Here is a 14,427-nt window from a genome sequence, read left to right on the forward strand (position 1 = left end):
AAAATAATATGTTATACTTTTTAATGAATACGAAAAGCAACTATTAAGTTTATATTTGTCTAGTCTAGTTCAAAATGGGTGAAACATTTTTATTTACCCATTTTAAATATTTATTTACTTAATATAAAATTTTTTGTAAATTTTACTCTTAAAAATAGATTTTATCAAACCCAAAAAGAAAAATATTTTCAAAACTACTTTATTATTCAACAATAATTATTTAATCTTAAATTCACTTAAAAAAAAATAATAATAACTATTTTTCTTCATATTTATACATTTTAATATAGCATAATTAAATTAAGTTAATTAAATTTTATAAATTTATTTTGATATAGTGATTCACTGCAATGAACTTCTACGGTATTAAAGTAATAAAAAGGAAATTAAGTTAATTCCTAGATAGACTAAAATCAAAATCAATATACTTGGCCATTTATTAAAATAATAATGGAGCTACTTTACTGGATTAAAAGGAATATTTTTCCCTTCAAATTAATCATTTACTATTGCATTTGTTGAGTAAAATGTAGGAGTGAGGTATTTACACCAAGAAACATATGCAGATAAGTCGTTAACGTTTTTATATCTTCCTGAAAATAAGACTTGAAGCATCATAAAAGTAATAGAAAAATAAACAGCTATACTAGCTTACTCAAATAAGCAACACGAAAGAACACCTATCGAGCTCCCTATATTATTTATGAGCATAAAGTTAAGACAAAAAATTAATTATTATCTACTTAAAATACGTAATTTGTAGTTTTCTAAAAATAATGTGTAACACATTTTAATTATATGAAAAGCATCTATTAAATTAATATTTGTCTAGTCCACTTCAAAATGGGTGAAAATTTTTATATTACCCATTTTAAATATTTATTTACTTAATATAAAATTATAATAAATTTTACTCTTAAAAATACATTATATCAAACTCAAAAAGAAAAATATATTTAAAACTACTTTAATATTCAATAATAATTATTTAATCTTTAAATCACTTAAAATTAAACAAAAAATAAAATAATAACTATTTTGCTTCATTTTTATACATTTTAATATAGCATAATTAAATTAAGTTAATTAAATTTTATAAATTTTTATACTTTGCTTCATTGCAAAGCTCTTCTACGGTATTAAAGTAATAAGAAGGAAATTAAGTTAATTCCTAGATAGAGTAAAATCAAAATCAATATACTAAGCCATTTATTAAAATCATAATGAAGCTACTCTACTGGATTAAAAGGAATGTTTTTCCCTTCAAATTAATCATTTACTATTGCATTTGTTGAGTAAAATGTAGGAGTGAGGTATTTACACCAAGAAACATATGCAGGTAAGTCGTTAACATTTTTATATATTCCTGAAAATAAGACTTAAGGCATCATAAAAGTAATAGAAAAAGAAACTGCTATACTAGCTTACTCAAATAAGCAACAAGAAAGTACACCTATTGAGCTCCCTATATTATTTATGAGCATGAAGTTAAGAGCAAAAAAGAAAAAATTAGATGCATCTCCCCCGAAACCATACATAAAATAGCAAATCAATGATACTTATAATCCAAACCAAGAGCATACAAATATTTCTGGAAGTGTCTTTGATATATAGTAGTTTAATGTTGTATACATTTTAGAATTTTCTTCCTTAAGGAAAACAGCCCTTTCTGAAGAAAAAGCCAATGTTTAAGGATTCATACTTGAAAAAAAACTTCCTAATCCAATAAGAAGAATTGATTTGCAAATTTGTAAAATATCCTAAGGAGTACTTGTTTTACTACTTTAGTCTAGGTAAATTAAACCTAAAAATACATTCATAAAAAGAGATTAAAAAAATCTAGCCTTTAAAAGAATTCTGTTTCTCTTTAAATTTAGTAATTAACGTTTAGTTAAAATCTTTAAAGCATAAAAGAAATCTTTTATATTATTTTATTTTTATGAATTATAATTATTTTATTAATCCCTTTTTTATAAAATAGATAAATGAATTGAATTATCCTCTTATTTATTTTCTTCCTATATCCATAATTTTTTGTAAATATCATAGTCTCTAGATTACATAAGATTCATTAAATAATCTGCGGGATTAGAATATTTAGGACAAGAAAATCCCTTAATTGTAAAATAATCAACTGTTTCTTTTCTGGGTCCATTGTAAATAAATTTTCCTTCCACTAATAAAGTAACCTAATCAAAAAGTTCCCATATATCTGAAGATGGTTAATGAATAGTAAATATAATAGTTCGATTTTCTTAATATGCAAAATCTTTCAGCATTTTTATAATCATGTAAGCTGTAAATGAATCCAATCCGCTTGTTGGCTCATCCAAAAATAATACTTTTGGGTTTCTAAGTAGCTCAATTCCAATACAAACTCTCTTTTTTTCACCACCTTATTTATTAATTATTATTAATAAACTTATTGAGAAATAAAAGTGAATTAATTTTATAATTTCAAAAAGGAAATTGATCATATAAATAAATATATTTTAAATTAAAATACCTGAAATTCCTTTATTTAAATGATCACCTATTAAAGTATTTTCACACTTTTAAAGCATTAGCAATTTTATTATTTTTGTTACTTGTTAAAGTCTATCTTATTAGCTTAGATGTTTTAGCTTTAGATTGGCTGCAAACTCTAAATATTCTCTAACAGTGAGAGTTGGTAATAATATATCTTCCTACATTACATAACAAGCAAATTTTTGAAACATTTAATTATCATATTCTACACCATTCAAAGTTATTTTTCCTTAAATTTTTTGCTTTTCAGAGCTTTTAAAAATAAAATATTGTTAATTTTTTATTATTCATATAATAAATTACCTTATTTTTTTAGATAAAATATTTAAGAGAGAAGTTTTACCAGCACCAGATCCTCCTAATATTGCATTCAAACCTTTACTAAATTTACCAGAAATATTGTTCAAAATGATCCTTTCCTTTTACTTCTAAACTATTGAGTAGCTCAAATTGTTGTAGCATATATCCATAGAAGAAGATGTTTTCTCTTCTACTATTTAATTTTATATTTCACTAATTATTTTTGACATAGAGATTCTTTTAAATTTTTTTTATATTTGAAATCGATCATAAGACTAAATCGATTTAAAAAATTACTATCAAATAGAAACTCTCAGAAAATACACAAATTAATTTTTTCTATCTTTCTAAATTTCTAAATTCATATTAACTAATTCATAGAATAATTTGATAAAAGAATTATCTTAATTAAAAAAGAAGATATACATTAAGTAAATGATCTAATTTTACTGATATTGTCTGATCATTTAAATTTGTAAACAAGTCTAATTTTGATGTTTTTTGTTTGTTTGTCTAATTCAATATATTCCTTCAAATTAAAAAACTTGCTATTTTAAAAGTTAAGCTTGATATTTGCATTTTGTAAATTTAACATATTTTTCTTCATATGAATTAAATATATCTAAACTGATCTGATAAATGTTTTTAAGCCATAAATTTATTAAATTCCAAAAATAAAGAAAATTTTTGAAAATTAATCTAATAAATTTTTATTTAAAATAGTTTTTATTCCTTCAAAAAATTAAAAAATATTTTTTCATTTAAATAGATTGATTTAAATTTTAATCAAAAAATAATTTGTAAATTATAATTTTATGATAAAATTATATTGTGCCTTTACTTTAAATTAAATTTTCTAATCTCATACATAATTTTCATCAAAAAAATTACAATTTTTCACTAAATTTTTTTCCTAAAACATTGGCTCCTTTTTTACTAATTTAGTTATCTGTAAGCAAGATATTTAGTTTATGATACTTTTCAGTTCTTAAATTAAAGTAGCAATGCCCTTGTTTTTGTATTAGAGCTTACAAAGTTAGCTCTAACTTCATATTAAACAATTTAGATAATTTTTTGTTTAGCCCATTTGCAAGCTTTAATAAATTTAGCAGAAATAAACTATTTACTATAACTAAAGCATTTTATAACTTAATATAAATTTAATTATATAAATCAGAATTTAGAAACATAAATAAAAACTCAGAGTTTATTTATGCTTTTTGTTTTAAATTCTATTATGGTATATAACATTTTAATTGTATATTATGTTTAATATTTATTTTTAATTAATTTTGTTTTAATTAAAAATAAAATGTGAATAAAATTTTTATTAAATTGTAATGATATTTTTCATACAAAACTATATTTTCTTCATAAAAAGCTAATTAATTCATTTTAAATTATATCAAAACTTAGAATATTTTTAGTATAAAAAATGTATTAACCTTTAAAACGGTGGTCTCTTGGAAACTATAATAATTTTATAATATATTTCAGCATTTTTTCAAGAAGTAAGCTAAATTATTAAAAAGTGAAATTAAAATAGATCATCTAACTTTCTTAATTTATTTTTGTTTATATTTTTAACAAAATTTATAATTTAATTCAATTTATTATAACAAATTTTTTTATTTTTCAATTAATTTTGATAAGTTATTTTGATATGAAGATTTTATGTTTTAAATGCTAAATTTAAAGTGATAAACAATTACACAAGTGCTAGTATATAAAAATATAATATTAAGAAATTGATAAATTATTTTAACTAATAAATTATAATGAAAAATAATATTTATGCATATAAAATATTATATCAATAGAAGGAAGGATATATCTAAATATATCTGAGGCTTTAAGAGTATTATAAGGAATTAAATTTCATGTTAAATCTTAATTACACATTGGGCAACTGATATACTTAAATAACCATTTATATAAGCATTTTTCATGAAACATGTGATTGCATTTTGTCTTTCTAACTAAGTCATCGTATTCAAAATCATCTAAACAAATAGCACATATTTATTCTTTAAAGGAAGTTTCGAGTTAAAATTACTCATATTTATTGCCTTGAGTAATTTATTCCATCTCACTTTTAATTTAGTTTTCTCTTTGAGTTTTAATTTCATCAATTAAATTTCTATTTGTTTAAGGCGTAGCCCCATTTTAACCATTCTATTAATTCTCTTTGTTTTATCCTTCATTTGTTTCTTAAAGTTCTACATGCTTATCTGCTTTCTTTTTCTATTATTATGAATAATTTTTTCAAAATTAATGATAAGAATTAAAAAGTAATTTAATAGAAAACTTAATTTATGAGATTCCATTTAAATTATTATTTTTATCCTTTTTTTGATAAACTTAAGAAACTTGATCAAAAACAAAAATGAAAGAACAAATAAATAATTGTAAAAAGTAACCTCACTAAAAGAAATTAATCCTTTTTTAATCAAAATGATTTATTTCAAAATGAAAGTATTTAGGAAACTAAAGATTTGGTATTTGTTTAATTTAGTTGTCACTTTAATTTTAAAATAAGTTAAATATTTTTTAGTTTTTTTAAATAAAACATTCTCAGGATGAATTTAAGCTAGTATATAAAATATGATTCTCTTTTTTTATTATTTATTTTTCTTGTGAATTGAAGGATAATGAGTTTGAATTTTAATTCGCTTTTAATCAATAGTATTAATTATCATAACGCATTCGAAATACTTTTTAAAAATTAATTAACTTAACTAATTTAGATTTCTAATTTTTGTTGTCAAATATTATTTACATTTTATGCTTTTTGGGAGGAATTTAATTAAGTATATTAATTGCTTATTTAAAAATACTTTTAAAATATTAATATATTTTGTACTAATTAGCATCTCCTAATGTTAATAAACACTGCGTGATTCCAAATATATTTTACCAAATGTTTTGTTGAAAAATAAATATTTAACAATCTTTAAATAATTTAATTTAACTTACTTTGCTGATTTTGTTAAAGCAGAAGATACAGAAAAAAGAAATGGCCAAAGTAATAAAAAGAGAAAGCAATATAAATAATATCAAGTTAGTTTCGTCAATAAGAGTAACGTTTCTAATGTTTAAGGTTGCATAAAGTTGAGAGTTTGATGGATTTCTTATAAATAATAATATTTATCCTTCGTGAGGATTAGCTGATATTATATTTGTGTTATTTTTGGAATTAAAGACTAGATTTTCAAAGTATTTGTATTGTGTAGGGAATTCATTTGGATTATCAGATCTATACATATGTATATCTGGAATTATCGAATGTTTAATATTCATTTCTAATTTTAACTCATCTTCTTATTATATTTTATAGATTTGTATGTATTTACCTTCAAACGGCTTTATAACTATTTCAAAGGGATAGTAATTAGTTACAAGTAAAACATCATACTCACAGAATGGACCTTATCTATTCTTTTAACATATACATTTATTTTGATCGCTATTATAATAGCCATTTTACTTACAATTAGGTTTATCTGTAAATTTAAGCATCAAGTTAGTATCTAAAGCTTCTTAATCAGCGGAAACATCAACACTACCGGGCTATCTATAATAATTAACTCTTGAAAACATCAAATAATAGTAACTGTTAATAAATGTTATATGATCAAATATATGAGTAAATGACAAACTTGCTATCAAATTTTCAGGATTAAATTTCTATTCTAGAAAAGCTTTTTCACAGTCCTATTTAAGAGGATATTCATAAATTTACATTTGAAATTCATACATCTTCTACCTATTTAATTGCTTTAAATTTGAGTTAAAGAGCTAAATTGTCAATTCGTTTGGTGCATTATTATCAAATAAAAATATCTAAATGTCCTAAGTCTTCTTTTAAGATAATTAAATCATTATTTCAGATTAGATTGCTTATAATTTAGTAAATTTAAAATTATTCTCATAATTTATCTCTTCAGCCTAAATTATTTTATTATGGAGCAAATAAAATATGCTAAACCCAAATAAAATTAGTTTATTCATTCTTATGTATCTAGATCTTTATGATTGGTTTAGATATAGCAACACCTATCCTTATTTTGTACGTAATATTTAGTTAAACCTAATTGCTTTTAAATGAGTACTCTTAAATTAATAATAACTTAAAATCTAGCAGACTTTTTTATCTAAAACTTGTTAATTTTCTTTTTTTTAATTAAAAAATAATATATGTTTTTATATAATTAATAAGATAACATTCAATTACTTATATTGAATAATGAACCAAAATAAAAAGTAATAAGAATTTGCTAATTTCATAAAATTAAAGCAGTAAAGATTGCAATACGATTAAAAATTATATGACCTAGGTCTTACACAAAAAAAATTAATAAGCAAAAAAATAAATAAATAAATTTAGTAAATAAATAAAACAACAAAGTGTAAACGGATTATTTCAAATTAAATAAAAGCACCATAATAAAAAACTTTTGATCTCAAACAAAACAAAATAACTTTTTGATATAATTAGCTTATTCCCTTAAAAAAAAATAAAGCATGAATTTAATGAGAAAATTATAAATAGATTTTATCATTTAATTCTAAAAATAGAATATTTTATTTAATTAATTAAGTAAAAATAAGAATTATTAATTTATTTTTTTTAGCCATTAAATTTTGCTTAAATAAAACAAAAGAGTAAATATTTAATATATTAAAGCCATATCAAATTTATAAAAAAATAAAGGAGAGCTTATTGTTTTTAAAAATAGACTTGCTTAATTTTAGAGATTTTGCATGTCATTTCTTCTTTTAAAAGCAGTTTGTAAATTGAACGAATGTAACAAAATAGATCTTGTTTTGAAATAAAATTTTTTTGTTAAGCTCTAAAATAATAAAAACTATAATTAGATTTAGATAGAACTCCATATATAATAGATTATATATTTTTTTCTTTTAATTTTTACTGAATTTATTTAACAAACATTCAATCGTAATTATTATTACCAATTAAATATTAAATAAAGCTGCTTGATATAAAATAAAAATTTGAAAATAATTTTAAAAAAAATACTTGATAAGATTTTTTGGTTTATAAATTTTAATTATAAAAAAAAATATTTGTTTATTTGAATAATCTAAATAAATATTAATTCGTTAATTTTAATAAACAATTAATTTCAAAATTAACAATGATTATTTTAATAATTTTGATCTTCTTTTTTACAATTAATATTATAATTTTTATTTATTTAATATTTAATTTTTAAAATTTTTAATCCTATCATTTTTTTTCGCAATCAATTTTTTTATGATGTTGAAATTTATTTGAAATTAAAATATTTTTTTAAAATATAAAAATAAATGAATAATAATTGGCATTTTTAGTGTATTATTTAATAACTTATGCTTTATAGTTAATTTTTGAGCAAAAACTTATTTAATATGAAAATTATGTATTTGTGTATGAATCAGTCAGTTTCTTATTTTTTTTTTTGAGTTTAAAAGAATAAGATATTTATAGATTTATTAATAATAGATAGGTACTTTGATAATAGTTGCTTAGAAGTTAGTTTAGTAAATATGTATGAGGATGATGAAGATAGCGAGCTAAATAGATCTCGGTATTCAGACTCTTCTCTTTAATCCTCTAGAAAAAAGAGCTTAGATAAATTTGAGAAATATTAATAAATGTTGAATTTTTATGATTCTTAGCCTTTTCTCAGTCTAGAAACTTAAGTGATTACATCTTAAATTGTTGATTTGTTATTCACAAAAGGAGCAAATAATTTGTATGAAAAATACCTCATAACAAAAATGCCTGATTTTCAGGCTAAGGAAGTAAATGGATTGATGGGTGCATTAATTTAATAGGGAATGATGTATGGAGATAAAGGTGAATCGTAGGAAGAATTAAAAACGTTTTGGAAAGAGGAGAAAGAACCAGTAAAATTATAATAGATTTGTGTTCTACAATCAATTAATTAGATTTTACAAATATTAAGAAATGAAAAAATAATGCAAATATAAACAAAGAAATGATAATAATCTAAAAAGCTAATTCAATTTCATTATATTAATTTGTTTTGTATTAATAAAGCCAATTTTAAACTATGATTCAAGGTCAATCTATGCAGTTAATGTAGATTTCAAGTAAATAATTATTGATGAAACAGAGTAAGATGATAGCGATGCTAAATCTATTATGAGTAATTCGAGCAAGTTCTCTTTCGCATCAAGAAAAACAAATAAATTATTGTCTGCTTCACAAAAAATTATGACTCTGAGTAAAATCAACTAAAACATGATAGAATCTACAGTAAAACAAAAAAAGCCTGAAAAGTACTAGCCAGAACTTATTAGGATGCCTGATGAAGCACCACCTGAACCTGATCCAATAGCAGATCGATTGAGACTCGCTAGAGAAAAGAAGGATTATGTGAAAGCCCTAGAGTTGGAAAAACAAAAAAAATAAATGCAAGATGAATTAGATTTCGAAAACAAAAAAAAGGATGCTCAAAGACTACTCAAGCACAAATAATTTACTCATGATTACAATGGAAATATAATTTATCTTAAAAAGGATAGAGATTAAGTGCCAATTCCTAATAATATAATTAATTTAGATGCAAAAACCAAGACGCCATCAGAAATAGTGAAAGAGGCTATCCTTGTAAAATATTTTAAATATGTATTTTTGCTTAATTTATCAATTCAAATTAAATAAGCCAAATGAAGATGGTAAAAAGGTTAAATAAATGAACTTTCGATCACAATAAAAGCCTAATTTCCTTGAAACTTTAGAGTTTCATAATTAGCCTTTGCTTCACCTCACATTAAAGGTATGTTAAAACAATATTTAATCTTGATTACTTCATTCTAATTTATAATATTAATGAAATGTCTAAATGAATTAGAATATTTTTTTTAATATAATACCTCTTCTTAGTTTTTTTAATTTAAAAATTAATATTTAGCCTAATCCAGGAAACAAAGTTATGACTATGCAAGGATAGATAATGGAAGGTGGGTTTTTGAGTATGTAAAATAGAATGAGAAAAGGAGAGTACGATAAAATGATAGAAAGTCTACCAAATAGACCTGTAGCTAATTACTTAGGAGGCACTTAAACATAATTTAATTAGCAAATGATGGAAGATTTCATGAAAAAAGAGGGAAAACATCCAAGATTATCTCTTCATAGCTCTGTAAATAATTACAAATATTTATCTTTAGTTGTAAATATTATTTTCAAATTTATTTATTATAAGTCTCAAATGAGAATCATCAATAAAGAAGCTTTAGAGGATATGTTAGAAGACAAAAAGAAAAGGAAATCAAATGCATCATAAGAAAACGTGAATGAAGACTCTTTAGATCAACTAAGACAATAGCTAATAGTCAAGGAAAAAGAAAAGCAAGAAAAAGAGAGAAAAAAAAAGGAAATATAAAAATAAATTAAACTAGAAAAAATAACAGTTTACCCTTCAATAGGTAACAAAAATGTTTTTATTTTATGTTATAATAACTTAAAATTTAAATAGAAAAAACTGTTGAAAATGGTGAATATGCTATTTAGACAGCCTTGACCTCTCCAAAGACCAATAAGTAAAAAGAACCTATAACCCGTCTTCATTTAGAAATTGAAAAGTTTGATTTATAAAATATTAAAGACCCTACATGGGGTGACCCTAATCTTGCAAAATCATAAATGTTGATGATTTCATCTGAAAATCAAAAGCGTGGTAAGGAACCTGTCACTTTCAAAATTAGGAAATAGTAGAAACTAGTTAACAGTAATAAGCAGATGAAAATGACTGCATCAAAGTTTTTTAATTCATGAAATAAATAACTAACTAACTAACTAAAAATCAAACAAACAAATTAAATGAGTAATCATTAATTTAATTAATTATTTATTTATTCACTTTACTCAACTCCATTAACTAATTTAATAAATAAAATAAACTTAAAAATATTTAAAATAATCATAAACATATACTTTCAAAAATTAAAAATATAATAATTAGATAGATAGAAAAATAAATATATAAATAGATCAGTAATTTTATAGTATACATTTTTAAATTTATATTAATATTTATGCATTCATCTTATTATTATTTCTAATTCTATCAAAGAATATAAATTTTTTTTATTATAAAATATTATCATTATTCTAATTTATTTAAATTTCCTATCAGATTTATATTTTTGCTATTTGTATATTTACTTTATATTACATTAAAGTTTATAATACTTTAACTTATAAACAAATTGAACTTATTAAACTTTTTAGTTATTTTTGGGTCAAATAAAATTTTATTGTCTATTTTTTACTAGACTTAAATAGAATATTTTTGGATGAGGGGTGGGGAGCAAAATATGGGGTAGAAGTTGAAATTCCATATTACAACGATTATATAGTAATTACCGTTAGTGCTCTTAAATAAGATAATTTTTAAATAAGTATTTTACCCAATTTTATGATTAAAGAAATTTAGTTAAGAAATTACAAAATCGAATATTATCGAATAAGTTTAATAATAAAAGTAATTACAATATAAAACATATAAAAATATTTTTATAATTCGTTAAATGTGTGCTATTTATAAATCAAATATATGTATTTAATTAATTTTATATTTTTATTAAATTTAATAAATTTTTTTTTAGATTTTAACGTATAATTATACATATTCTAAATAAAGGAGTTACTAAGGATGAATCAACTGAATTATTTTATTTATCAAAAGTAATGCATTTAATTTTCATTTTATTAAAACTTTTAATTAATTAAATAATGTTCCATCAAAAATTAATATTATCTTAAACCATTAAAAAATTCAAGATGAAATTAAAGAAAAATATTTTAAAAATAATTAAAAAGAATAAATCACTAAAAATTAGATTTAAATATATTCTTAAAATTAAAATAATTGTTATTTTAACTAAAATGTATTGAATTCAATAACTTTTATTAATAAAAATCTAAATAAAAACATATTAAAAGGTAACTAATTTAATATTTTTAATTTATCTATTTCTGATTATATTAATTTTTGCAAAGATTTTTAAGTAATTAAATATTTTTTAACACTCAAAATTGTTTACAAAAGAGAAATAAATTTTTATTACTAAAATTTAATAGGTATGTTTAGGATTATTTTAATAAATAGATTTCTAGTTAAATCTAAAAATATTTATTTTTATTGTAGAATTTATAGTAAAATATTTAAAAATAACTTAGAAATATAATTTCAAAAAGTTCGTCATCAGATGATTGATTCTTGGAATAGTGACCTACTTTGTAATTTTTTATTCTTTTATAATCTAACTAAACTAAATTAAAATTTTGACATTTTAATTGTTTTTAAATGTTTCTTTTCAATAAAGATATTTTTTTTTCTAAATTTAAAAGCAACTCTCTATCCTTTTTAATTATATTATGAATCTTTGCTGTTTAAAATCTGATAAGAGCTCATTAAACTAAACAGTAAGAACTAGAGGAGGCACATAGACTGATAGTGATACACGCTTTTAACAAAATCATTATGAAGAAATTTCCAATCAACAACAAAATGTTTCAGACATATAAATTTAATAGAGTGCTGTAAATCTAACTAATAACACTTCAAATATGTGCACTTAAGTCAATAACCTAAATGACCTAGAAAAAAGATTATCTAATATAGAAAAAAATTAAGAAAAAATATTAAAGTGTATCTAAGAATAGAATTTGAATCAAATCCCTATTGAATCAAATAATAACTAACAAGTTATTTTAAGCTAAGCAAACATAAGTTAGGGCTAAAATCAATCTAATAATCAAAATGATATTAACAAAACTTAACAATCTGAAACTTAAAATTATGATTAAATGTCTTACCAAGATTAGACTTAAACATATGATCTTAGAAAATAAATTATTGTTAGAAAATCATTATCAAAATCTATTACTAGTATTGGTAGTGTGGCTAAAATGACCTAAGTTGATAAATATGCTTACGAAATCTTAAAAGGCTAAAAGCATAAGCAAATATAAGGAATCCAAATTAGGTACTCAATAACTCATGATGATGTACTAAAATTAAAATTTAAATATAATTATTCTGAATATAAAGTTGTTGCTAGGATAAGATAGTTTGATGATCACTCCGAAGAATATTAAAATTATTTATATGAGATGATTAACAAATAAAAGTCTAAATATTGTGGAAATATATAAGATACAGTCCTAAGTAAAAAAATAGGAAAAGATTTTTTGGAATACATAATTGTTGATATTACGCTAAAATCAGGTTAACAAGAAATAAAGGTTGAAACCGTTGATATGTGAGTGATGTTAATATATCAGTCGTTTTTATTAGCTTTATTTTTCTAAATATGCTTTTTAATTAAATATCAATTCTTCTTATTCTTGTTTTTTTGATTAAAATTTTAATTTAGAATTGATTTATAGGAGTAAATAAGGATTTTTGCCATTTTAATTATTTAATAGTAGATTCAATAAATAAATAAATAATTAAATACATTTATGATAATTGGAATTTAATTTTGTTATTTATGTTTAGGTAGTTCAAATAAATAAATAAATTTGTTTCTTTATTTTATAATCAATGAATCAACCTTTTTACCTCATAAGAATTGTTTTTCAAAATTTCATGTTTTTTCCCTTATTTTTTTACAATTTCATGAATATTCATTTTATTATTAACATGAAAATTTATTAATGTATATTCCTTTAGTATTTTGTTCACTTTTTCCCAATATATTTTTAAATTTTACGAGATTAAAATTATTTTTAATAGAAGAATAATCTTTTCAAATTACTTTTAAAAAAAAGTTTAGTAAAAATATAAACAGATAATCATTTTATGCAATTCTTAATTTAATTTAATCTATTAGCGTATTTTATTTTTAATGTTTGAGGTTAATAATAAAAACGATCAAAGAAATTTTTAATATACTATAATTTTTCTTTTGAAATACAATTATTAATATATTGAAAAATTTATTTTAATATTTTTTGAAATCCATGACTTTAAAATTTTTACCACAACATGTTTTAAAAACATTTTAATTTACAAAATGGTATATAAATCATAATTAAATATATGAAATAAACAACCATATCATCTACTTTAAATCTTTTGCAAATTTATTTAAAATATTTTTTAAATATTTTTAAGAATACAATTAAAATTTTTATATCAAAACCACTAAATTTATTTTTATTATCAATTAGCTATATTTTGTGATATTAAAGAAGACTTTTTAATAAGGAAAATTATTTTTTTAATGAAAATTTTAGACTTTATTTATAAATTGTTTTCCATTATTAAATACATTAAATTCATAATTATGCTATTTTCAATGAGATAATATATGCAATTAAATAAGACAAATTATGAATTTTTGTTATTTATTTTAAATATACTTCGAGTTAAAAAAATAAAGGTTTAGAGAAAGATTTATTCAAACAAGTCAGCCAATCATTAGTTTATTAATGTATTTTGTTTTGTTCTTTATTGTATTATTTAGTAGAAATTAGATAAAGTTGTGATAAAAAATAATTAAGATATTTTTGTGAAATTATAAAATTAAAAGTTAATTTATGAGACAAATTTT

General features: G+C 20.7%; 4 protein-coding genes across 4 annotated transcripts; 2 read left to right on the forward strand and 2 right to left on the reverse strand. All coding sequences in view use genetic code 6, as the record gives it.

Moving 5' to 3' along the window:
• Positions 1 to 1,115: 1,115 nt before the first annotated feature.
• On the reverse strand, positions 1,116 to 3,059 carry TTHERM_01002640 (ABC-type transport system protein; the record flags this gene model as incomplete). The annotated part of the gene is made up of 3 exons (XM_001030862.2): positions 1,116 to 2,395; positions 2,507 to 2,781; positions 2,833 to 3,059. 3 exons carry the CDS (start codon positions 3,057 to 3,059, stop codon positions 1,116 to 1,118), a joined length of 1,782 nt encoding a protein of 593 aa, XP_001030862.2.
• A 1,450-nt stretch (positions 3,060 to 4,509) lies between these two features.
• Positions 4,510 to 7,014, reverse strand: TTHERM_01002650 (C3HC4 type (RING finger) zinc finger protein). Its single transcript, XM_001030863.3, has 2 exons — positions 5,806 to 7,014; positions 4,510 to 5,073 (listed from the first exon to the last, which is right to left on the reverse strand). Exons 1-2 carry the CDS (start codon positions 6,838 to 6,840, stop codon positions 4,708 to 4,710), a joined length of 1,401 nt encoding a protein of 466 aa, XP_001030863.3. The 5' UTR covers positions 6,841 to 7,014; the 3' UTR covers positions 4,510 to 4,707.
• A 1,365-nt stretch (positions 7,015 to 8,379) lies between these two features.
• Positions 8,380 to 10,639, forward strand: TTHERM_01002660 (hypothetical protein; the record flags this gene model as incomplete). The annotated part of the gene is made up of 6 exons (XM_001030864.2): positions 8,380 to 8,742; positions 8,897 to 9,469; positions 9,525 to 9,638; positions 9,774 to 10,004; positions 10,068 to 10,290; positions 10,341 to 10,639. 6 exons carry the CDS (start codon positions 8,380 to 8,382, stop codon positions 10,637 to 10,639), a joined length of 1,803 nt encoding a protein of 600 aa, XP_001030864.2.
• A 1,605-nt stretch (positions 10,640 to 12,244) lies between these two features.
• TTHERM_01002670 (hypothetical protein) lies at positions 12,245 to 13,135 on the forward strand (the record flags this gene model as incomplete). The annotated part of the gene is made up of 1 exon (XM_001030865.3): positions 12,245 to 13,135. The coding sequence occupies one exon, from the start codon at positions 12,245 to 12,247 to the stop codon at positions 13,133 to 13,135; it is 891 nt and encodes a 296-aa protein (XP_001030865.3).
• Positions 13,136 to 14,427: the final 1,292 nt, after the last annotated feature.

This window comes from Tetrahymena thermophila, assembly GCF_000189635.1.
Source record: "Tetrahymena thermophila SB210 genomic scaffold scf_8254167, whole genome shotgun sequence".
Classification (NCBI taxonomy): domain Eukaryota; phylum Ciliophora; class Oligohymenophorea; order Hymenostomatida; family Tetrahymenidae; genus Tetrahymena; species Tetrahymena thermophila.